Source organism: Primulina tabacum, chromosome 5 (assembly GCF_025594145.1).
Source record: "Primulina tabacum isolate GXHZ01 chromosome 5, ASM2559414v2, whole genome shotgun sequence".
In the NCBI taxonomy this organism is placed as follows: Eukaryota; Viridiplantae; Streptophyta; class Magnoliopsida; order Lamiales; family Gesneriaceae; genus Primulina; species Primulina tabacum.
In genome coordinates, this window is record NC_134554.1 from 6,957,310 (window position 1) to 6,984,366 (window position 27,057).

General features: G+C 35.0%; 2 protein-coding genes and 1 pseudogene across 4 annotated transcripts; all 3 read right to left on the reverse strand.

The window, feature by feature from the left end:
- Positions 1 to 171: 171 nt before the first annotated feature.
- LOC142546020 (1-phosphatidylinositol-3-phosphate 5-kinase FAB1B-like) lies at positions 172 to 10,726 on the reverse strand (annotated as a pseudogene).
- Positions 10,727 to 13,299: 2,573 nt separating this feature from the next.
- Positions 13,300 to 17,751, reverse strand: LOC142546022 (uncharacterized). Of its 3 annotated transcripts, XM_075653494.1 has the most exons (6): positions 17,677 to 17,694; positions 17,436 to 17,567; positions 16,147 to 17,021; positions 14,894 to 15,094; positions 14,276 to 14,471; positions 13,300 to 13,720 (listed from the first exon to the last, which is right to left on the reverse strand). In XM_075653494.1, exons 3-6 carry the CDS (start codon positions 16,984 to 16,986, stop codon positions 13,536 to 13,538), a joined length of 1,422 nt encoding a protein of 473 aa, XP_075509609.1. In that variant the 5' UTR covers positions 16,987 to 17,021; positions 17,436 to 17,567; positions 17,677 to 17,694; the 3' UTR covers positions 13,300 to 13,535. The 3 variants fall into 3 exon arrangements, with proteins under 3 accessions (XP_075509609.1, XP_075509608.1, XP_075509607.1); XM_075653493.1 differs by lacking the exon at positions 17,436 to 17,567 and having other exon boundaries at positions 17,590 to 17,751; XM_075653492.1 differs by having other exon boundaries at positions 17,436 to 17,751.
- Positions 17,752 to 18,778: 1,027 nt separating this feature from the next.
- Positions 18,779 to 24,369, reverse strand: LOC142546024 (suppressor of mec-8 and unc-52 protein homolog 2-like). The gene is made up of 11 exons (XM_075653495.1): positions 24,121 to 24,369; positions 23,701 to 23,844; positions 23,557 to 23,606; positions 22,151 to 22,265; positions 21,288 to 21,336; positions 21,108 to 21,197; positions 20,926 to 20,994; positions 20,723 to 20,846; positions 20,052 to 20,404; positions 19,542 to 19,925; positions 18,779 to 19,263 (listed from the first exon to the last, which is right to left on the reverse strand). Exons 1-11 carry the CDS (start codon positions 24,165 to 24,167, stop codon positions 18,988 to 18,990), a joined length of 1,701 nt encoding a protein of 566 aa, XP_075509610.1. The 5' UTR covers positions 24,168 to 24,369; the 3' UTR covers positions 18,779 to 18,987.
- Between the last annotated feature and the right edge of the window lie 2,688 nt (positions 24,370 to 27,057).

Sequence of the window (27,057 nt, forward strand, 5' to 3'; positions counted from 1 at the left end):
AGAGGAGCAGAATTAAATTTTGATGGATTGGTCCATTTACGATGATCGAACTTAAATTCTGAAACCAATAATGGGTGTTTACATGCAATAATATACTTTAAGTTAACCGCTACAAAAGACCCGGCAGTCAATATGCAAGGAGAAATCGGATCCGCATGTTATCAAGAAAAGTTTTGTAAGAAATTATTTGCATGCAAAAAAGGGTATACATTTTGCTATCGGAAACATTTAGGCGTCTATACTTTTACAGAAAAATTTCTGGGCAAAAAAAACAGCCCACCCAAACTTAAGATGGCGTACAAATGGAAGTACTATGATTTTGTAGGCACCTTTTCTTGTATGTTTTCTTCAGATTGTTCTGATTGAGAGCCACTGTCTGGTATTGACGAAGACCACTGATCTGGCACCATTAGAAAATAAGCAGACATTGCTTTCCGAAATCGTTTCTTGTATTGCTTAGGAGAAATCACTGTGGGAGAAGCATTTTTTGGGGCCTCCGAGGATGCCTGAAGCCTTTACCCAGGTTTCAAGATGTTTGTCCCATGTGTATTGTCTCATGAAGTCGATAATCCCAAGTACCAACTCGTGCTTTTCATCATCTACACCAACAAGCAGCGAGTAATCCATCACATCTATCGACTGTACCAGAGTAAAAAAAACAAGTCAGTTTTGCTCGGTCCATATATTACGTAAAGAGATGGTTGCGTCATGGTTAAATTTGGACCAATACAAAAGGGAATAGTGATAAATACGCAGAAGCCAAGAATTTTTCCGTCAGCACTCGCATGGTATTATGTCATGCATTTAGTTATGAAGGTGAAAGTGGCGACTGGTTTAGAAGAATTAAAACAAATTCACAACTTACGGCGAGAAAAGAAGTGTCATTCCACACTGCTCTCTCCAGTAGACGTTTTGCCTTAGTTCCCAAAAAAATAGGAGAAGTTCGCATTGCCTCTAGGAGATTCTGATCAAGAAGAACTTTATTGTTTCCACTTGAATCCGGATTATACCGTGATCTAGCAGATCCTTTAAGATCATAGAGTTGGGTGATATTACGATTGAAAAGAAGATTCTCCATCACCAAAACATCGAGTTTTGATTCTTTTCCTCCTTTCAGATACTTTGATGTGACCTTCGTATTTACCACCACCCAAATAAAACATCAACTTTCCGAAATGGCAGACTACAAATTGGTGTCAAAAGACGGAATGTAATTGAAAAGTTTTTGAAAGCAAGATGGAGTTAGCAAAAGGTTTGCGAAGTTCTAAACATGACATTTTTTATGAACTTCGCATAGTGGGCAAAATCAGTTTGTCATAATCCAGACAGATAAGCCATTCAATGAACCTATTGTCGCAAGTTGAATTTAAAAATAAAGTTGACTAGCCACAAAAAAGTAGGAAATTAGTCAAAAGATCTTAGTAGATAATAGTTGATACCTGATAGATGCCTAAAATCTTTGCAAGGCAAGTGGGACATCCAGTCTTTAAAGATTCTGACAAGTACTTGAAGTAAGATGGGGCAAACTTAAAAAAGGACTCTAGCTCCGTCTTCGTTACCTGTTTGATAATAAATCTGTCATCCAATGTTTTGGCAAAGAAGACGTTGCTTTTACCTCCCTGTGCACCCCACTTCTTACAGCGACTGAGAGAGCGAATGAAGTCTAACTCACTTGCAGAGCAAGCTTTCCTCAGGGCCTCAAACTGCTTTGCAAAATAACAGGTCACATTATACTTCACCTTTCCTGGAGGGCCATCATCAGAGAAAGATATTCTGGCATGCAGCGCATTTGGAACTAAAAGCGGGTCCAAACCTGAGAAACTTCGCGAGCCAGAGGATAAGATGCTTTCATCCGTAGAACCAAGAGTCCTTAAGGATTCGGAAGGTGTCTCATCAAAAGGTGAAAACAAATTAAATGGCTCCAAAATCGATAATGTACTTGAGGATCCTACAGAATCTTTCCATAGTCTTTCAGGTTCCTCTGACATAAGATTTTTGTAGTCTGGTGAGACCAGAGTATATGAAATGATGCTAGTAGGCTCATCGTCATAAACTGGAACAACAATGTCACTAGAAGCTAAGGGTAGCAGCAACCTAGCTCCACCCCAACATAGCAGCTCTCTCAACGATGAGATATATACAGGATAATAGTCGCTAATCTTAAAAAGCTGCAGCCCATTTGGAGAAGAATTCTTGTTAAATGACTGATTCAGAGTTGAAAACGGCATGCCAATCCAACTACTTGGATTGTCCACATCACTACGACTTTTTGCAGGTAAGGTATGAATATCCTCAGCCATATATTTACCACTATCAAAGTTACTTTCAGCAGGTTCAGCTGAGGTTGACACAATGCCAGGAGTAGAGCTTCTGGAAAGCAGATTCGGGGATCCAATCTCATTCTCCTCGAAAACCATAGATGCTGGAGGGAGATTGCCAGTCCATGCCGCATCTAAATTATCAGATAGAGATTCCACTGTAGGGAACTGCCCCACTGATCGAGCCCGTCGCACACTTTTTCCAATTTCTGGGATGTCTGGCTTCCTTGTCAAACTTGAGCCAGAACATTGAAAACTGTCAGGTTTCTTTATATCGCTCTCAATCAAACTCGTGTCCACTGATTTATCAATCTCGTAACCTGAGTTGACTTGGCCATGCTCTTTCCCAGCAAGTTCGCTATCAGGCTTAAAATTTTCAAGAGAAGAATCACAGCTACTGAAGCCTCTCCCTAACCTGGGAGACACATCTATCCCAGTTGGTCTTTCCCATGATTTGCCAGGCTTCTCTGTCAGCTGTGGCACTGAGTTGCTCCAACCTAGAAAATTAGATCTAGAAACATGTATCAAACGCTGGTCCCAGACGTAAGTGCGCAAAATTAACTCCCTTCTGAGTCTGTTGATCTCAAGAATGTCAATTTCCGGCAGACCAGATTTAGCCTCCTTATTGAAAATGCACCGCAGTGACTCCTAAACATCATGATTTTGGTTAGATATGGAGATAAAAGAGGAACGTAATTTTGTTTTTGTAGTGATAAGGAGATACTTTTTCAGAAGCAAAAATCGGAACTTAAACTCCCATTTGTATCCAGAAAAAACTAGAGGAAGATATCAGCACTAACGAACGCTGTGAGGAAGAAAATATGACTGATAATTTTATTCATTTATTGGGGGGGATTAAAACTAAGAAACTAAAACTTCTGAATGGATTGTATTCATGCAAGTTCAACAAAGCACAAATATAATTCACCCCAACTGAATTTAGGGTTTGCAAATTGAGTAACTTTCCATAGAAACCACCTCAAAATCTTCCTTTTCCTTCTGAAGCATCAATTCCAGTTCTGCAATCTGCTGAACTGATTCAGGTGCTTTCGCGCAAGCCCGTTTAGCCATTTTTTCAGATATTTGAGGCAGAACTTCCAATACCTCAGTGAAAAAAAGACATGCCTTGCTGCTGACCTGTAGTAATGAATAATTGTACCATGGCATAAATGCTGCGAACTACAAATATCTGGGGGAGCAATGAGCCGAAAATTTACAAACTTTCACCTCGTCGAGTTCTTTCTGTATCCACTCCTGTTTTTTATGATTAAATTCAAGTTTTGAGGGTGGGAGATAAACACGATGAACATTGATGGGAGCATACCGGAAGCATGCTACCATCCTCCCGAAACTGCATATAGTACAACCATGTAAGAAAATGTTGAGATCCAGTCAAAACAAACTAAGCTAGCAAATTCTAAGAGTACAACACTCGGATTATGTCGAGAGCTTCTGAAGCGAAGTATAATAGAAAATCTGTATTTATGACAGAAACAACTGTCTAAGAAGAAAGCTAAAAAACAGATGCAACTTTGCACACAGATATGAAGGAACTGGAAGTCTGGAACAGACGTGAAGCAGGACATTGATAAAAGGGCAGTTAGTCAACAATCATAAAAGGACATTAAGTAGAATGCCTTATATCAGACATCAAACTAACAGGATTTTCAACAAAAATCCCATTAGTTAATCAAGGAGCTAATCTAATTATTACCCACCCGCAAGAAATGGAGCAGATATGAGATTCAGCTGGATTTTCAACTTGCAGGATTGCAAAAAACTCAACAGCCAACAGATAAATTGGAGAACACTAAATTAAATTATATCCAGATAAGTAAAATAAATGCATACCCATAAAATCGAAGACAATCTCTATGAAGAGAATGACCACAGCTAGCAACCCTGCTTGCAGCAGCATGATTTGAAAAACTAAGTTCCAAAAATTTTCCAAAAGATAAACCCCAGGCAGCATCTGACATAACCACTCTTTTGGTGGCAGGAGGAAAACCATTGGTCCTTGGACAACGTAGGCACCGATGCCACATCCAAATCTTTCCTTCTCGCTCACCAGGCAAAAGGAATTCTGGAAGCTTTTTTACAGAAATTGTAAGGCTGCCTTGTTGATGAGTATAGCAATAAATATGTGCTTCTGATGGCATTTCACATGAGTGACACCGGTATCCCTGATAAGAATTTACAAACCACTCTCTCAAAGTTTGATGTGTAAAATATAGTCACATCAGTAGCATATGACGATGTTGGAAAAAATCAGATACCTGGTCAAACAAATTATCCCAAAGATATCGACCCAAAGGTTTATCAAAGCATCCATAGTATTTGATTCGAAACAGATGAGCACGCTCACATACACTTCCATTCCACACACATCTTGTCGAAAGAGAGACCAGAATGCTCTGATGATCAGATGGTGAGGGAAGAAACTCTTCCTTCGACGATGTTAACTCCCCATGAATATCAATGCTATCCTGTCCCAAAGATTTCAATTCATAACTGTTCAAATGCAAAGGCAGTTTATTCCCATGAGCATAAAAAAAGCCAAATCTCTGTCTAGAAACCTCTGGGCTGAAAATGTGGTTAGAAACTAGATAATCTTTTCCCTCCATTTCACCTATTTGATTCAAAGGCGTTTTAGCTGCATAACATTCTCTGAAACCCAGACCACTTGTCTCCTTGTAGGAATCAGCATCAGAGATATGCTCCTGCAGAGGTATAGAGTCAGTATTACCCATGGCAGATGCAAAATTGGCACTTTGAGCACAGCCTCGAGGCTCTGTCTCAGACATGGGAACTATTCTAGACGATTGTCTGATATCAAGAAACAGGTTGTTCTTAGACTGACAGCTAGGCTGATGGAACCCTTGAGGTTTTTCAGTAGGATGAAGATTGGTGTTCGCTACCATAGTTATGGACCTTTCAAAGCTTGAGGGTTTATCAGGCAGTGCAACCTTGATTGGAGATGTCAAATGGAATTCTGGCAGAGAAGCACCTTCATCAGCAAGAAACGATGTCTCTAGAGATAAGTGATAGGCAGCAAAAACACTATAGTGGATAACATTTTTCACTTTCTTCAACTCATCCCCACTGGCACCCTTGAGTAAAACCTGAGGCCCAATAAGAAACAAAATGGATAAGCCAAAAAGGAAAAGTCAATAAAGCAATTTATTGTAAAGTACATAATAAATTCGTACTGCTCTTTTCTTATTTGAACATGTTTTAAGCAAAATGGAACAGCAGGAGTTTTCACAATAACCTCCATTAAAGAAGCAGAAGATATTGTGAACAAAGTCAGTCAGACATTAACAAAATCCAGACTATCCTTTTAGAGAAACCAACTCATCCTTAAAAATGAAACAGAGAATTTTTCCTTTAACAAGAAAACTCCAATAGCAAAACCCATATTTTCCATTTATAAAACCAACAGGTCAGACATCCTCGAACTCCTCATCACCCCTGCAAAGGAGAGAAATTTGAAAAGCGGGAAAAAAAAACTTAAAAAAGAAATTAAAGGAGAAGAAAAACCTTTCAACTTTTCCCAAGAAAGACAAAAGGTAAATTTATGAAAAACAAAAAATTTCTCAGTCCTTATTTGGCTATCAGGCATAAACTGAATCTACAGAAAACTTACAGAGATATAACTTTGAATTCCAGATCTGAGTTTAAACAATGGTAAAGCAGATAATAAGATGCAACTGGCAAACAGTCAAACATAGGTGCAACGTTTCCATCAGCAAGCCAGAAATCACCTACCTTGTGTTACCAAAACGTTGAGTTTTTTGCAATTTACTAACATCTATTACTCACGAGATGCTAAATTTATCATTCGAAATCAACCAGTATTGCATCACTGATATGAACAGCCCCGTGATACAGCTTAACTAGATCAAACAGTCGTTTCAAAAATTTATATGCGATAAAAAAATTCCAGATCAGTCATTGAATTTATTTCCTTAATAAAAACATCTTACACATACGCTTTGAGGAAGATAGAAAAAGAAGCCATGCACTATTTATTACCTTAAGGTCTCCAAACCCTCAAAACCTAGAATCGCTAAATACAGCATATATAGTTTTCCTCTTCTAGACATAGATGAACTAAAAACACACTCGACCAAAACAATATATGTGATCAGTGAAAGTGATTACAGACTTACAGTACATCCCAATGGCCTAGGGCAGCCTTCAAAAAACATCAGCGTTTTTGTTAACTTTTTCCCGCCCTGACCGGCACTTCCAAGATCTTCCATAAACTTTTCCACGTGGAAAAATTCACAGTACCCTAATTTTGGAGCTGAAAGATGATCTATTGAAGGAACTATTTGTGCACCAGTGCAGCGCGCTATACGCTCTAAAAGGGGCCTCTTGATATTAAGAACAAGAGATATCTCTTTTGCAAGAAGATAATCTTGTGCATATCTGGAAACTGATTTTTCTACCAAAAGAACATTGGGGTGGTGCACATCAATTTTTGTTACAGCCATTTTCAAATGGTCCATTTCCTGAAACAAGAAAAACACCGCCAAGGAGTCCATAAGATCAAGTAAATAGAAATCTTCTCATCGTGAAAAAAATCACAATTAAAGCCATTTAAAATCCTATAGATGATGGTAAAGAATATCAGAACGTAGAAAAGTCAATTCAGAGTCAGAGTCACAACCTGCTGTAATAAAGTATCAAAACTTGACAAATGGTTAGAAACCCGTTGGTACTCCAAAGCACCACCAAGCAGTAGTAAACGTGCTTTGGAAATTTTTGAATTCATTCGTCTATGAGCCACGTTTTTCTTACAAACGACCCCTCTGGCAACCATACTGATAAAAAAACAATAAGGATCTTATCAGAAATATGAACTACTACTAGATGGCATTAATATTTAACACATTAAAGACATGCATATATTTCAAATGCTGTGAGGTCAGAAACTTGGATATTTTCTTCAAATATTCCCATATTAGATTTATCCATTAGGAAAAAACAGTCATGTTTTTGGAATTTGACAGGTGATCAATCAGAAGCTAAAATGCCTACTGACATATATTAAGTAATACTTATAGCTAGCCAACAACTCCAGATACCTGTTCTGCTGCATTCACAAAAAAGTAACCTGCGCAATTGGAAAGCCATATTTCTGTACCAACAATAACCACATGTATACCATCATATTGCAAGGCATTAAAGAGTAATCACCAAGTACAAAAAAAGAAGATTGATGCAGTAACTGAGTACTGGGATGTCAATTAAGTTCACCTCTCATTTCGATGCCCACAAGCAATGCACTTAACCTTAACATATCCTCCAGGATCCATTCCCCCTCCCATACTTGTGTCTGGCTTTAGAAAAGTGGCAGCTTCCCATGATAACTTAGTTATAATGTCCAACCAGCTTTCTTCCATGTTATGGTCGCCAACAGGTAGGTTTTCAGCCTGCAGAAGTTGAGTTATCAAAGCTCTGAAATGCCCGCCAACTACTCTTTTCATACTCTCACGATGCTCCTCATTTGATCTATCTCTACTTCGGGATTCTCCACCACCAAAGCTGCCAGAGCGTAGGTAACCCCATTCTCCCCCAGCATCCTCATTGGCATCATCATCATCAGATAAAAGAGCTTCTCTCTCGTCATCATCATTTTCAGGCTCAGGAGGTAACCATAGCAGATCATTGTTTTCATAATCCATAGGTTCATTGTCAACGGCATTCAAAATATTAACAGGTGGAGGGTCATGCCGTGCATCATTTTGCTCTTCTTCTTCCCCAAGCTTTGTCACTTTATCCACTCCCTGCGACTCAAAATTTTCAGGAAACAGAGTCGAATTATAAGTTGAATCCCCATTTTCATCATTAGGGTGCACTTCATGTGGCTGGTATACGCTTTTATCCCCCCCACAGTTGATTGTACTGTAACACACATCAGAAGGGCTCAAGCAAATAGCCCCAGAATGTGATACATGTGAAGGGTAGCTATCATCCTCATCATCACTTCTGGAATTCCAATCACATAATGAAAAAATAAAACTATGAGGGAATTACTAGGAAGAAAGAGTTAAAACCTAAGCATAATACCTTAAACATATACAAAGCTCAAGAACACAGTGTGTCAAAGATTGATGCTAAAGCTATTTTATATTTGAGGGGCAAAAGAGAACCAATCTATATGATTTATAGATACAACATTAATCAAGAACAAATAGATGATTATTAAATGATATCACATATGTACAGTTTGGTGCCACTTGAAATCCGTCTATAAAATGACGTCAGGTCTGCGACTGAAATGGGCTTCACCCTCGGTATAAATGTGGTGAGAGTCGAGCATTTAGAATCGATAAATACAATATCACTTAAGAAACTTGTGGACGATTTAAAAACTGCTCAATATGGAAATACCGAGTGTTTTCCCATTGTTCCAAGCATCTGGTAAAGTATTATATACACAGAATTTCAAAGTCAGTTGAAGGATTCATCAACACTAGAAGTGTGCTATCAAGAAATAAAATCGAAAAGACGTAAAAGTATTTCGAAAATTTCACTGGAAAAACAAATCTCAATTCCAAGAGTTCTTTAGAGAATAAATAAATGGCTGTGTTTCCAGGAACTTCCACGTGCAACACAAGGAAGTTTCCTTGTCACAAGTGTAGGTGCTGTCCTGATAAGTCTCTACAATGAGTCCTCAATTATCTAGAGAAAAAATGTTGCAGCCAAAGGCAAAAGACACGAAGACACGCCAGATTAAAACCAGCATCTTCAATTGAATCTAAAAGGATACTCCTTAAATACTTGATGTAATCAGACCGAAAAAACAAGAACACGTAAAAAGTGCTCGTAGATAAACACAAACTCAATCAAGGAGAATTCCAAACAGGGAAAACCTATCACAAAATGAACAATTCTGTAAGTAAAGGACAAAAACAAACCACCGTCATTTCAACAAACCAAAAAACTTATCACTTTTGCTAGAATTAAATTAGGTAGTTGAATGAGAAGACCTGCAGTAAGATCCAAACTGTTCGGTGTAAGAATCCCCAGCATCAACATAGTCAAGCCTTCTGGGGCTTGTTGCCAAATTTTGCCTTCCTGACTTAGAATCCGTCTGCTCAGACTGACATGGGCTTGGACCAATATCACATGAAACATGCTGGAAGGGTCCCATTGAATATCCAATTGAACCAGCAGAGCAGCCACTATTACAGGTGCGACAACTAGATTGAGTGCTAATCAAACTTGAGGATGAGGGAGACACACTGGGTCCAGGACTTGATGCAGCCATCAAATCACCATTAGTTGATCCTTGTTTCCATTGCTTGAAGCAATAATTACAAACCCTAATCCTATCCCCGTCTTCCTGACCACTCTTGAGCACATCGGAAGACAAGGAAACAGAGTTCGCAGAGCACTTGGCACAGAAAACCCGCCCACACAGTCGACAATGATGCCTGCGATTAAAAATATTGAATTGGGAATCACACTCGTAGCACACGCGGCAGCTCTGGTCTGGCATCCAGAAATCCCTGGACATGTTTGCAGGTTCTAGCATCCGAGGAATCCATGATTTCACAACGTCAACTATCTCAGAAACTTTCTCACTATCAGGAGTATCCATTAAATTATGTAACAATCAAATATCATGGTTATGAATTAATCACCGGACCATTCTTGGTAGTTACCAAACTTCCTAAAAAGTCCATACAATAAGGAAACAGGAAAGAAGTTAACCAATTATATGGATACCGTATGAACTGAAAAATTCCAATTAAAAACCATATGTTACAGTATCATATGCGACAGCAGATAGCATAAATCATATATTAATCAAAATCAACTGCCAGTACAAATTGAAGTAGAACCTAAAACACAGAATTCACAATAGTCAAAGAAGTCCACCACCAGTCCACCAATTCAGAAACCATAAGCATTTACAACAATATTCCTTCAAAAAGTAAAAGTACCTTATCCCAAATCCCCGCAGAACTTTTTGAATTAGCCCATCCACAAGCTCAATTCAATTAACTCGCCCCAAAACCACTACAGCAGAAAAGGGCCCCAAAAAAAAAAGAGAAATCAGCGGTTCAAGAGCGTACAAAAACTGGGAAAAAAAAGAGAAGAAATTCGGGGTGGAGCAGTTTGGAGCTGTGGCTAAAAGCGTGTGGAGGAAAATGGAGGAGAGTGGTAAAGTACGAAGAGTCACGAAAAAGGCATGAGAGGAAGCGGGCAAGGGAAAGGTCATTAGAAATAGCGCAGACAAATATATAAAATATCCTCTGTCGTCATGTGAGTGAGGGGGCATGGCCATTGTAACTGCCTTTTTTTTCTTACGATGACAAGCCACGCGCCGCCGCAGTTTTGACTTCTGGAACCATCCAACAGCCTCGCCGGCATTGTTAACCACTCACCACCGTTATAATTCGACCGTTCCGATTTTGGATTACTTTAAAAGTAATAAAAAAGAAAAGTAGCAATGCAATAAACGAGACAGTAGAACTAATTATTTGACAATTATACTATAAAATAATATTAATATTTAGAAGAAAATAAATAAAAATTAGTTTATATGGATTAAATGGTTTGATTAGTTATTCTACTTGTCGATATATACTACAAAATCTTAAAATTTATTATTAATTTACGATTTTAATTCTAATTTTGGTTTCATATTTTAAGATTCGATATCGAAAATTTTGTAAAAATAATATATTAAGAATTTTTTGTGTTTGTATTAACTTGTTAAGATTGGAACTTGTATCTAACTCAACCACAAAAGCTAGCTTAAAGGGGGAGGATTGTCCAAGACCGTATATACAACTCCCAAGTATTTTATCCAACCGATAGAAGACAACTAACATAATAGACGTTATATGTGGTTTTCTTAAAAAATTACTTAATTATATCGATTCAATTTTTTATTTAGAATATTACATAAATTTATAGAGACAATGGAATATGAAAATCTATATAATAAAAAATGTGATTATATCTCTTACATGTAAACTTTCGTGGTAAAAGAATCACTTAATATATGGTATGCTTTTTTTGTTTATATCTCTCCCCCGAAACGATGAATTTTTTTTGAATATTTTCTTATTTATCGAAAAGTACCAAAGTTTTGGGTAAAAAAAACAAGTAAATGTCATGAAATGCGAAAATGAAATTCACAACATCGTGGAAAATTAATTACTAATTATATAATATAAATATAATTATATAAAAACTATATTTTATAAATAGTTAAATTTCAAACATAGAATTATTATAAAATTTTAGAATATCAGTTTTTTAAAAAAAGATATTTTAGTCTTTTTTTAAAAAGAATAAAAATTACCAGGAGAGACGTGCTTGAGAAGAAATTTGCAGCTGTAAGATTTTATCGTATTAATCATTTATTTTATTTATAATTTTTGGACTAAATGATTTAACTTGAACAAAAAATTTGTAAGAGTAAATTGGACGATCTTACTCAATGGGATAAAAAGTTTTAATTCTTGTACACAAGATTAACTCGATGGTAAGCCTGAGGGAAAAAATAATTTTACATACTGTTTTATAAATTTTGATTCTAAAACTTTAGAATTTGAATATAATATTCCACAAGAGACATTTTAAGGGTAATGACAGATCCCAAGAGATATCTATCTATTTTATATATCAAAGTTGAGTGGAATTCGTGATCATCAAATATAGTATGCACACACATCATGTGCAAAATATACAAATATTTATATATACACATACATGTGTGTATCCAGATATTTCTCAATAAAACGTATGATAATCAGTCTTGAATTGAAAGTTCTTTGTTTTTATTTGGTAGTCAAGAGCTTAAAAAAATATCATAAGCAATCAAACAGTGTAGAATTATTTGTAAAATGATTTGATAGCATGATCACACTCAGAACAACTAGGAGTAGGAGTATGTTGATTCGGTCTATATTTACAATGAAAAATAATATTTTTGACATAAAAATTAATATTTTTACTCAAATTATTTTATATTACACAATATATTTTTACTGTTAAAATTTATTAGTATACACACTCAAATCAACATGCATTACACATTATTTTTGAAATCGGATATCTATATCACCAAATTGATTCATGACTCGGGCTCACAAGCATTTTTGTGAACAATTTTATAAACAATTTGATATGAAAGATGAGATTCAACATTATTATACATCTTATATTTGACTCAAATTTTACAATAATTAGAGTTGAAAAATATTATGTAATCATCTTTCAATATATTATATGATCTCACGAGTTTATACTTTCAATAATTATTTGCTTAGATGTTTTCATATCTTGTGCTTTAAACATTTCCATTGACAACTAATTGATGACAAAAACTTGTGTGAAACGATCTCATGAGTCTTATTTTGTGAAACAGATCTCTTATTTGGGTCATCAATAAAAAAATATGATTTTTTATGCTAATAGTATTATTTTTTATTGTGAATATCAATAAGATTAACTCGTCTCACATATAAAAATTCGTGAGACCGTTTCACAAGAGACATTGATTAAGTACAATAATTTTTGATCTACATGATTCAGTTTCCAAAACTAATTTTTCATTATCTAAAATAAAACAAAATAGGATTATATCATATTCACTCATTTTCTCAAAAATGTATTTTCATATACTTCCACACCCCAATATATTAATCATTATTTTTCATTAGTTTCCACTTCTTCAAAAAAAAAAAAAAAACCTCATTATCATATTATATTATATTTTTCAATATAACACTATTTATCAGCCAGAAGCTCACATGATTTGTAAGTACGGTCCCCCTCAAAAAATAATTTCAAATTCACATTTTACTCACATTAAATTATTCCACAAAATAACATTTTAATAAAAATATATTAAAAGAAAACAAATGAACATTCATCAATTTCTTATAAAAGTCATTAAGTTGTAGAAAATAAATCATAGTGCACAACTTAGCAAATAGGTTCCAGCACATATAGACAGTAGAACTTACATTAATTAATAGTTTCATGAAACACATCATTTCTTCCATGTATATACAAGTAATTTAACCTTTAGGCTGTATCTAACCTTTAAGAACATTACAGGGGAATAACAATCAATATCCACAATAGTTGCAAAGAAAGTGAGACTCAACACACGCATAATTTCGTGAAATTTTCACCAAGTTCTCACCTTATAAAGGTGCATATTTGAATGAGCAAATGGAACTAGCATTGCAACTTAGAGTAAAGGTTGCTAAGAGATGCGTATAATGGTTCAGCGGCCTTCGGTCTGTCCACTGTCCCAAGTAGGATATCAGAAGTGGTGAGATACGGATCACCATAGAAACGAAGATTTGTATCCATTTTTGTCGCAACAATGTTCCCTTCAAGTGATACACCCACAAAAGCACCTGATCCGTCCACACCAAATACACAGGTGAATTTTCTTTTACTGTTTTTCTAAAAAGAAATATTTCTTCACCTAAAAGAACTTGCCAACTGAGCGTAGATTTAGGTGGAAATGAATGTTCCACAAATAACGGTTTCATTGATAATTTAGCGAAAAAGGTTTTGAACATCTAGTAATAAGACAATAAATCAAATAAGCACATGAATATGCCATCGTAATTCATTATTGGAATACGTAAAAGAAAATGGGAAGGACAAGAAATCAAGAGACCAATTGAGTTGTGGCGTACAACCACCTGTTACCAAATTATGCTAGCAATGTCATAAAATATCATGCTTCGCATCCAAAATTCCCTCACGACACCACTTATTCTTAGAGTGTTGCATGCAATGGCTTCTAGTTAATAATCAACCAGCCATTATTTGTTCTATCCTTCATTAGGAATCGTCGATCTAAATGAGTAGCAGCCTAAATTTTCAGTTTAAGAAACAAAAACACCATAATTTTGACATTCAGCTGTCACAAATCAACAAAAGTATAATAAAGAATACTGTACCTTTACTGCAACTATAAGTGTAGCACATGCCAGAACCTTTGTCTCCAGCTCGCAGATCTGCTTCTATAACTCTCCCTATCGGTCCGGCTGCAGCACTACAACCAGCACCAAGAGAAAAATGCATGCGATTACAAAATGTTTTCACAGCTTCATGGTCACGTAGCACGATAATGAAATCCACGAGTTCGCCCCCAACCTGCAATCACATAAAAAGTCTGTTGTAACTAGAGGCGACACAACTTGCATATCCAAAGGAACAGTCAATCACTTCAAAAACAGAAGTCCATTATGGCATACCAGCAACTGATCAAGTTTTAATAGAAGAGAAATACAGATTAATAGGATATCATAACAAAAGAGCTCAAATAATTCCAATCACGGAGAACGTCAGAACTCGTGCATCCAAATTCTCTTTACCTTTTTCCAATATTACTGCGGTATTTGATAAAAAGACAGTTAAGAATTAAACGAATCTTTCACATAAGATATTTCATATTTCAATAATAACATGATAAGACTATTCCTGACGTTTGGTCCTGTTTTCTAAATTAAAAGCTGTACAAGAACCCATAAAACCAGAAGAAGCAATATAAATGTGCGAACAACTTTTGTTAATACCTGGGCACCCCATCCTAAACCAACAGAAAGTACAGCAGATGGTGCAGACCATGACCCATCTGACCTCCTAGCGACAACTAATCCTGTTCCAAATTTGTACGCAAGTAGCACTCCAGCTTTTGCAACTGTTAGGATAGCTAAACCTCTGGCTCCTCTTAAAACAGCAGCAGGAATTGACTTCTCAGGGTTCAATCTTGCAGCCTGTGCAATATACACTTTGGTTTCAATTAATACAGATGGTCATTCATAAACAGTAAACTTTGGCCGAACTGCAGGTCCATTAGGCTTTTGATAGCCACCTAGCGGTAGGTTAGAGTTTACTTTGGATTAGAGGAAAAGCCATAGTTTTTATAATCTTTTCAGGACTCTCTGGTGCTAGGGGCAAGGAGGTTTCAAGAAGAGCTACTCCTGCTCTTGAGGCAAATCCCTATCTGTTCAACCGTTCTGTCATATTAATTCTCTTTCTTTATTTATAATGTTTAATTATATTTCTTAATCTAAATCTTTTTGGTTGGTTCTTAGAGGATGTTTGGCTAACCTTATAAGCTCTACAAAATAATTTATAAGTTGTTTTGGAGCTTATAAGCTGTTCAAATCTGTTTGGCATTAATTTAGTCAAACAACTTATGAGCTACCAAAATAATTTATTTCACAGCTTATAAGTTGTTTTTTAAAAGTTTGGAGTAACCTTACTTATTTAAAAAATATATTATTTTAAAGTGTTTCTTCTACAAAATATCCTAGCATATTTTCAAAAAATCTTCACCATGTCCTCCACCCATTAAATATTATTTTTTAAATAAATTCCAAATAATATCAATTTTTCTAGATTAAAATAAAAAATAGTTTCATTTTTTAAATTTAGGTTTATTCTAAAATTCTTTTCGTGTATAGATAACTCTTTACATTACATTCATAGCATTATACCTTTTTTGGTAAATTTAACAATAAAAAAAATCTTATAATACCAAACATATCAATATATTTAACTTGTTTAAAATAAGTTTATTCACACACTTTAACATCTTATTTTTTAAATAAGTCCTAATAGCTTCTAAGCTCCTAAAAAAGCTTATAAACTCTAGGAGCTTGCTTATAAGTTGTTTTAAATAAGTTTAGTCAAACATCCTTTAATCCTCATGATTTTGTATTGAAACATAATGTGGTCGCAACAATTGGTAAATTGAGGTGTGTCTGTAAATTAATACAGCCATTAACTTACGAGAAAGCATGTAAAAGCATAGGAACTGAACCTGGCAAAAGCTCCTCAATGTGTTCGCCGACTTAAATATTTCATGCTCCATGGACAAACCAAGTGGAAGGTTAATCCATCCTCTTGAACAAGTCCAATCCATTACATCATGCTTTGCAACCTGTACAGCGTTGCTAATGGTGTTGATTAAAACACCCTGCAATGGATCAAGCCTATCATAGCAGGTGTCACACACCCTCTGCGGATTCCTCTCCCTAAACTTAGCTGGTAATAAGCACCTCCCTTTTGAGCACACTCTACAAAAGATACCTCCACAAAAGCGACAATGGTGTCTTCCTCTAGTCAAAGCTGTAAATGGAGAATTGCACTGCATACAAACTGTTGTGGAACTGTCTGGAAGCCATTCGGGTGGTTCAGTTTCTAAAATTTCTTTGTAAGCATTATAATCAAATGCTTTCTGTTCAAGAAGTGGGGGAGCACTTGGTATGCAAACTGAAGAGTGCAAGAATGTCTCTCCATTCTTTGAAGATCCAAGAAACGAAACATTTGAACTGCTGCTGAGATTAGAATGATCTTTATTACGCCCTGTCAGGATAGCAAACATCCCATTCAATACATTCCTCAGGTTCACCTCAGGGGGGCCACTGTGACGCACAAGGTTGTATCTATCATCTCCCGAGTCATACCCATCATCCATAAAATCTTCAGAACCAAATGGCAATGAATATGATACTTTTTTATTCAAGGCCTCCATGTGTGGCTCTTCAGGCGCAGCAGACCAGGAATCATCATCGAAGTCATCTACAAATGTGAACTTTCTATTTTCCCTTTCTACATTTGAAATAGAAGAGTACATGACTTTACCATTCGATGCTGCCATAAATTACGAACCAGCTTATACTCAATAACGAAGCCCTAAAGAAAAGGGAAATAGGAAATCACTATAAGAAATCACATCAAGATTTCTCGCATATCATCAAAATAGCAGAAGCAAGAGAGTCAGGTAAAACTAGCACTTCTAAGAATGTTACACGTGGAAACAAGTTGAAAGTTGTAAATGGATATCTACAGAAACAAAAATGCGACCCAGGCAAAGGTAACAATTCTAAGCAAATCGCGCATGAAACCAAGAATCCGGTATCACACATATTCAAAGCAACTGCAATCAAAGAGCTAAGTTAGTTATTTGTGACAGCATAGAGTGAAGTTTCATTTAAACATTTTCAAGAGAACAATTACAGCTGCATAATTGAGTCAGCAAACTAAATATAAAATGAGCAGAAATAAACAAACGAGCAGCTGGGAAATAAATCAAAACAGTCAGCTCACCCTTGCAACACGGCCAAAATATTAAAAAAAATTGCGCGAGGAAGAAAGAGTTAGTTGCCCAGAACAATCGCTGCCAATACAGTGTTCACGCAATCGCACAATTCTATCAATTTAGGGTTGCGGTGATATAAACTGAAAATCAAAACGAAAAAACCTGAAATTAATTCAGATGAAAACGCTCGACTGGATCAAGATTAAAGATGAATCTATAAACAATCGAAGAGTAAATCGCGTGTAATACGATGGAAGAAAAGGGATTTTCACTGTCGCCGAAACGAGACGTTTTATCGCTTCCAAAAAAAAACACCTATTTCAAACTGAAATTTTTTAATATTTGATTATTTTATGTGTGCTATTATAAAATTTTCGTTCACACTGAATATGAACAATGATTTATGATATAGATTAATTTTTCTTTGTTAAAAAAATATGTATATTTTTATATTAAATTATATGTTTTACCAAGAAATTGATTTCATGGACAAAATATGTTTATTATATCATTAATGAATTCCTAAATTTATCTTTATCATATGTGATGCATACATACATATTAGAAAATTTATATTAAATAGTTTTTCGTGTGAATAATCAAGAGATTTTATTAAAATTTAAAACTTTAAAAACAAAAAAATTTATTTAAGTCGATAATATTATCATTTAATTTAAAATTTTAAAATGAACCTAAAGAAAAAAAAAAATTATTAATATATGATAGATATAGATGATATACCACAAACTTAATAAAATAGGTGTTTATAAAATTTTTATAAAATAAAAATAGATTTTTTTTCCCGTAATTTTATAAAAGTGGTATGATGAATTCCAACTTGTTACGAAATATCTGCATCCAAGTGCATATCCCTGGTGTTCATTTCACAAACAGCAACTATTATTTTATCTGGTTCTAAATGATTTGTTAGTATCACGTCTGGCTTTGATTTTCTCACGCCAACAATTATTTAATGCGAACCAAGTAACTATACGTATAATTGAGAGAAAATATTTGGTAGACACAAAAACAATTATGGCAAAAACTTGTGTGAGACAATCTCACGAGTCATATTTTGTGAGACAGATCTTTTAATTGGGATCCATAAAAAAATATTACTTTTTATGTTAAAATTATTATTTTTTATTGTGAATATCGATACTCACACGTAAAGATGCATGATATCGTATCACATAAGCTACTCAACAATTATATACTTGAAAACAAAAGTTTTTCATAATTAAAATAATAAGATTATATAAATATATTAAACGATAAATATAATAAACGTAGAGTTAAAACTACCGTTTTCGTGGATAAAAACTATTATTATTTATTATTATTTTTTAAATATGGAAAACAAAATATACTTCTTACTAAAGACTGAAAAGTAGTAAACAGAGCCAACTTTTTTACCGTCCAAATCAGGCACAATACCAACAATGGATATTGGATACAACACAAAATGTCCGCCCTCTTTCCACTGAACCAAAAAATAAATTACACATGAAACAATAAAAATTTCAGCAGAACTCCCAGCCTGGAAATAGTCTCGAAACTTCATATTCTAAGCTTCTTTCCAGGATGTGCGTCGTCGTAAGTCCCTCCATCATCATTTCTCTCTCCCTTCTCTGAGTTCTTTCTGGCAAGAATTCGGTTTATCTTGTGCAGGTCGTTGTTCAGTTTCTGATCTCTATTCTGTTTTCGGGTCTTCCGCCCATCTTGCATCTTCACACCAAACTGGAATGCAGCTTTAGGCATGGCTTCTTTCTGCTCATTATATTTAGCCCATTCTTCTTCTGTCTCAAAGTCCCACCGGTGGAGTCGTCCCTTCGCCTGCAAAAAGTTAAAAGAATATTCCGAACTTGTTTTACCCTCCCAAGAAAAGCAGAACTGTTTGTTGCACAAATCAAAGCTGAAAATGAAGCTGTAACATCGGTTTCTTGTGAATCCAGGAATGTCGAGGGGGTCAAAACAAGGGAAAGGATGATTCAGTGGCATATGGAAACTTTTAGACAATTTTTCACAAATATGCTATAACTAAAGAATCTAGAAAAGATATATGAAGTGTGTTGATTTGTATCAATATTTGGTTACAGCGGAAAAATACTTACTCGTCCTCCCATATCCATTTTGGATAAATCATCTTCATCATCACTGTCAACAATTGCCCTGTTATATTCTTGGTAACTGGGATAGCACTCGGAGTAACTCTCGGAAATAAAATTTGGATCCTTCTCTCGGGAATCTTTCTCCCTTAGTTGTCGAAGTCGCTGATCGTCCCTCTTAAACACAGATCCTAAGCCTCTATCCTTCTCTTCCTGAGTCATCAACTGTGGTTCAAGTTGAACATCTACTCCAGCCTGCATTTCATATGCCTGAATTTCTTGCTGTAGATATTGCTCAGGGTATACAAATTGTTCAGCATATTGGTAGTCCTGCCACTCTCCTTGGTAGCCACCTACCAATGCTTGAGCTTGCAATGCATCATATCCGTTCTAAAGAAGAAATAAAACTTTAAAAAAAGTGGAACTTCAAAAATAAAGGGTAGAAAATTTAAAGTCGGGGAGATAAGGTATAATAATGTTTCTTTTTTATGCGAAACTGAAACCCAAGGCACTCACTGTTTGTTGCCAGCCATGAGATAGTTCAGAGGGAGGAACCGGACCATAGGCCGGTTCAGTGACATAGGAAGTTCTCTCTTTATTTCGAGGAGATTCTTCCATGTCCTCTGAAATTGGGCTTTGGCTCATATCCTTACCAGGAATAGAGTAATCTACGCCATCCCCAACAAAAATATCCTCTTCTTCTTTCCTAACAGCAGCCGGGACCTGTTTATCTTTTGGATCAATATAGTTCTTTCTAGGAGGTGGGGGAGGTGGTGGTAGAATTTCCCTTCCATTTTGAGTCTTCAGCAAATCAGATTTTGACAATTTCTCATCTTCCTCGTATCCATTAGAAGCAGTCAATGGCTTCCCTGAATAATACAAATTCACATTATAAAAAGCAATTGTAACCATTTGGAAAAAATAAAAACATGCACAATGCATAAAACAAATAAATTGAAAAGTAAAAGCCTAAAATAAGAAAATTACATATGGAATCATTATTTTCTCACTTTTATGCAAGCGTGATCTAGATCTAGCTATAGGGAGTACTTGAATAATCCATCAGTGTAGTGAACATTTCATGACTGAAATATGATTGATAATGAACTACAAGGATTATATCCAGTAATATCATATGTACAAACTGTAAAAACTGGGATCATGTTCTGCAAACTTATGTAAAGCACCTTTCGCATCTTTATCTTTCTTCTTCTTTTTGAGAACTTTTCCAGATGATCCTAGGCGAAGATATGACATAATTTTGGCAATACGATCTAAGACCGAACCATCAACACTGACAGTAACCATGTCCTGGAAATAAATAAGAAAACAATTCAAACAGAAAACATATAAAGAGGACTGACTACAAAGAAAAAACCAAAAGACATACCTCAGGAACAGGACAATCAGCTTTACTGCGGTGCATAGTGGTTGGAATATCATGGGAAAACCCATTTTCCTGACACATAAACAATGCTTTTGCAATAGATGTAGCTCACAATTTTATTCAATCAGAAAAGGAAAACTTCAGAAGCAACAAATAACCAAACATAAAAAATTAGAAATTGTCACCATGTTAAATATGAACAACATTCGTCCAGGTAGGAACATTTCATTGGTCTTGATGGTAGTTTGTGGCTTGACTATCCACTGATAAACTGACTGTAACAAAAACAATTGCAGTTATTTCAAAAGAACGAAATTATCCAGCAACTCAAAAATTAAGCTAATACCAGACAAAAATGTGCACACCTTTGCTGATGCAGTTCGGAAAGCTACTGGTTGATCATCTTTTGATCCTCTGTTAACATGAGATATTCTTAATCCATAAGTCAATAAAAACAAAAATTTATGAATATTCTATAATTTGCACCTAGTGCATGTATACATTACATTCACTTTATCAATTATCTGATTCCGGAAAATGTGTAAAATAAATTGTCTAGTAGGAGTGATTATAACTTGTAAGTTTTGAAACTTCTGAACAAAACCTTAACTTGTGGATGTACTGCAAAGAATCATTATCCAAATTATTATCAATAAAATGTTTATCCTTGACAGTCTTTAAGGAGATACTATACAGTCGTCAACTCTGTTTGTTAAAAGAGATGGTTCAGCATAAGGTTCAAGAAAGTATAGGCGTTTGCAATTCTCGACAAAGATAGTCCTGTTCAACTACCTTCATCTAACTTGTAAAGAGATTAATGCTTGTTCTTTGGGATCCTCCCTCGCACTTTTTAGATCCTCATATTTCTTAACTGGTAAACAATGGTTTTGGAATAAGTGTCATCAAATGTAAAATACATTTTTGGCATATCACATACAGCTAAGCACTAAGATGTAAAACACATTTTTGTCATATCAGATAGACAGATATAGCTAAGCACTAAGCCGGAGCCTTACACAGGCTTCCAAAAAGAGACAACAATTCTCCTGTTACTGTACCTAAAAAAAACATCCATTGACATATGTTCTACGTTACCAGGATAACAAAAATAAAGGAAAGATCAGAAAATTAGTAGAGTATTTTCACATAAGTGGTTTCTCAAGGCCAAGAAGTGAAAACACGTTCAACAAATTTTTAATGTGCTTGGAAGCAAAACAAAGACACTTACTTGGATTTCCCATCGGCCTCTTCTCCAACATCAGGCTTCTTGTCTATTTCACTTCGCACTTTATGAAGCAAAGCATAATCCAACCCCTTCACCAAATGTGTGTGTTCAACATCACCTGATCAGCATTATCACCCACCCATTAGTGAAGTCCATTAAAACGATGAAACAGTCACATCCAGACTCATTATTCCATTAGACAATCAAGAACAAACCAATTGTAAGAGTTTTCATGATGATGGAGACGAGCCCAAATTATCAGTCAAAATATCATAAAATTGCATGTTTTGGAGATAAAAGATTTTTAAAATCCCATTCTATTCAAGTGCATGATCATCATAGGAGTTACAGATTTAAAAACAATTTGAATTTCGACCCATAGTTTATAAATTCAATTGTACAAGTAACATAAAGTTGGTATGGAGGGAATTTAGCAGAAGTTTAAGCAAATAAAATAATCTGTAATCACAAATTACCCGAGAGCTTTGTGATTAAAGCATACAAAAAACCCTCAAACTAGGATTTTAACAATTAATTTGAAATTTAATATCTTTGATTTCACGGACGAAAACAGTAACAGTGTGATATGACCCAGGAATCACTGAAGGAGAATGAAAGGAAAAACAAAATCAATGAAAGTACATCCAAATTATGTTTCCGCTCATCAACTCAGTCTCAGTGAAATTGAATAAAATAAGTTGAGTTGCTCAACTCCAAACGGCTGAAATTGGGTACCTTTATATACAAAACACTAAGCTTACAAAAGTACGTTATTAAGCATGACTTTCAAAGTGGTATTTTAAAAGAAGTAGAAATTGTTTTTGGTTTGGATACAATAGTTCAAAGATAGCTTTCTTATATTTTTTCTTTCAAGTGAAGGAGAAGCACTCAAAGCTAAAGCTATGTTCGGTTTCATTTTCCAAAACATATTATATCTAAAAAAAAAGGGGGGGGGGGGGGGGGGGTGGGTGGGGAACTATTACCATCTTTCTTTACTAAAAACTCATTTCCATTTCACCTTTACCCCTACCAACATAATCATCAATTTTTCAAAACTTTTTATCATACTCCAAAAAATTCTATTATCATATTCCAACACACAGCGTTATAGCTTAAATTTTAAAAAATCCATAAATTTATTTAAAAAATAAGCATAAAAAATGTCTGATTCAAAAAACAAACCAAATAACATCATGTTTTTCAATACCATCTCGAAAAATACATATCCACAAGCACTGAGAAGCCAAGCATGGGCAACATATAAATGTCTGTTTATTTTTGCCTGAAGATGTAGCTGAATAGTTATTTATCGACCATAACGAACTAACATATAAACATAAAAATTCACATACATAGGATTTTGTTTTAATATGTATTCAAGAACTAGCGAACTATCAAAAAATTTATACCTCCGAGATACTTGCTCTTCTCAATAGATAACTTATGGGCATCAGCAGACCTTTAATACCAGAAGCACGGTTAATTACACAAAAACAATCATAACAAAAACATACCTACAAAAGGTCTATAGACAATATTTGGCAGTAACTCACAAGAGATCAACAGTTCCTGGGGGTGCAACAGCATGAAAGGACGTCAATTCAGTTATCTCATAATCGGGATTCTGTTCCTCTCTCCGCTCCTTCGCTCTGTCCCTGTACTTTGGAAGCTCCGGTTCCTCTGGCTTCTCCTCTTTGCTGCAAAATTTTACATCCACTCTCAAAAACCAATATAACTCAACTGAAAACTCCCTCCCTTCATCCCAACAAATGATTAACTAAAACAATGAGCCTCCGAAGCTTATTAGGACCCCAGAACAGAAATGTACACAAAAGCAAAAACACAAATTCCGCGTCAGCAAACCAAACAGACCAGATGAACAAAAAATAACAAGAAACATTCGAAATTGACAAATTAGAAATTTAGAACATATGATTACAACTAAAAAAACAGAAACAAGAGGAAACACATACGGGTGGCGGCGAACGGTCTTTTCCTTGGGATTACGCTTCGAGGACATTTCTGAGAACGTGCAAACCAGACACAATATTACCTATTTAATTTTGGATTGGGGATCCTTTCTCAATCTCACAAAATTAGGGCTTTTAAGATGAATCATGGCACCGGAGTGGGATGAGGCAGAAAATTAACGCATGAAGTGTTTGCCTGGATAGCTTCGACATTTCATGCGTGAAAGGACGCAACTACCACCCACTGTTTTTGTAAACAAAATAACTATCTAATTGTTGAAAAATATATTTAAAATGTGAGTATTGAATATTTGAATGTTGAATATTTGAATGTTGAAAATAAGAGTTGTAAATATTGAAAATTAGTGTGTGATGATGTAGGTAATGATGTATTTTATTTTTGGATTATTTGTAAAGATTTCCTATAAATAGATCTCTCATTTGTGAAGAAAATCACAATTGAGTAGAGAGAAAAATATTATAAAGTGTGTAGTTTGGTAAATTTTGAGAGTTTGAGATTTTTACTTTTTACCATAAATTTTTACTTTTTCACAACACGTTATCAGCACGAAGCTCTAAAAGTCCTACATACTTTTCCAAGCTCCAAACAGAAGAAAAAGGTAACAAAAATAATTATATTTATTTTACTGTTATTTATTTATTGTGTATTTATTTAATATACAATATAATGTTATTATTAGAAATAATAAAAATAAATTTTTCATAAACTTGTTATAAATCCTGGGAGGATGTTAAGACGACATCCCACACTCCCGGTAAGGGATACGACAAGTATAAAAGCCTATAAGGTTTTTAAACAAAATAAATTATGACACTCATTATAATATTATGATATGATATACATAATTATTTAAACATGTCTAATATTATATATATCATATTATTATCATAAAATTATACAAATACATACCTTTATTTTTTTTTGTACCCCAACGGTCATAAATGGTAAACAACGGCTATTTTTTGCCCTATAAATATGATCTCACAAACATATTCCATCACTCCAACTTTCTCTTCTTCTCTAAAAATTATTCATCATCAAATTTTTCGAAGAAAAAAGAAGATGGCTTTCTCAAGGTTATTTTTAATTATTTTGGTTATCATACTCACGAGTCTTTTATTTATCGGAGAATATCCTACTCGTGTGTTTTCTTTATTTTTACAAATACTTGTACTTGTTGTTTATCCGTTACTTTCTATTGCAATAATTATTAACTAATAAAATGCATCGTAATTTTTTAGTACCACCATGTCAAATTTAACAAAGCTCGAATTTGTTGCGCTCGACATCACGGGAAAGAATTATATGCCATGGACTCTAGATGTAGAAATGCATCTTGAGTCATTGGGTCTAAGCGAGACCATTAAAGAAAATGGCATATGCACGTCACAAGAAAAGGCAAGAGCCATGATATTTTTGCGTCGACATCTCGACGATGGATTGAAATGTGAATATCTGACTGAAAAAAATCCCATGGCTTTGTGGAAGGGATTAAAAGAAAGATTCGAACATATAAGAGAAGTTATACTTCCGACCGCCCGGGATGAATGGAATACATTGAGATTCCAAGACTTTAAAAAAGTCAGTGATTACAATTCGGCGATGTATAGAATAATCTCGCAATTAAAATTTTGTGGACATGAGGTCACAGAATCTGAGATGCTTGAAAAAACATTTTCCACGTTTCATGCATCAAATATTACTCTACAGCAACAATATAGAGTACGTGGATTCGCGAGATATTCTGAACTCATCGCCTGTCTTCTTGTGGCGGAAAAAAACAACGAGCTATTAATGAGAAATCATCAGTCCCGACCCACGGGATCAACAGCATTTTCAGAAGTAAATGCTGTAAGTAAAAATGAATTTAAACCTGGAAACCAAAATCAAATTCAAAGACAAGGTTTTGGTCGAGGTCGAGGTCGAGGTCGTGGACGTGGACGTGGACGTGGAATTGGCCGTGGTCGTGGTCAAGGCCGTGGTTTTGAAAATAATCGAGATAGTTATTTTTATAACTCATCTCAAAAGAACGTCCCAAACCATCCACAGAAAAGGCATCATGAGAATACAAGTGTTAATGAGAAGCACTCAAAAAGATATGAAAGTTCTTGTTACAGATGTGGTACTCCAGGACATTGGTCCAAAGTTTGTCGAGCCCCTGAGCACCTTTGTAAACTTTATAAAGAATCATTAAAGGGGAAAGAAAAGGAGACCAACTTCACTGAACGCAGTGACCGTTTGAGTGATGCAACTCATTTTGATGCTGGTGATTTTATGAATGATTTCTCTGGAAATGATCAATATGTTGGTGGGATAGAAATGAACAATATTGATGCTGCAGATTTTCTCAACGATTTCTCTGAAAATGAACAATATAATGGTAGAATATAAATGTACAATAATCTATTTTTCATGTATTCATAGAATAATATTTTATTGTATAATTATGATTTGTGTTATATTTAAATATATATTGCAAGTAATTTATTTCATTGCATATTTTTTTGAAGTTCAAATATGGAAAATGCTATGAGCAAAGCTGAAGTTTGCATACCCGATAGTGGTACAACGCACACTATCCTCCGAGATAAAAGATATTTCTTGGAACTAAAACCAACAAAAACAACGGTGAATACAATATCAGGTCCTGTAGACTTGATTAAAGGATGTGGTAAAGCACAATTTTTGTTACCTAATGGTACAAAATTTTTGATCAATGATGCTTTATATTCACCACAATCGAAAAGAAATTTGTTGAGTTTTAATGATATATATTCCCATGGGTATGATACTCAAACAATGAATGAAGGGAATGAGAAATATATGTGTCTTATCACATATAAATCAGGAAAGAAATATGTGATTGAAAAACTACCAATGCTCCCTACTGGATTGCATTATACACATATAAGTCCCAT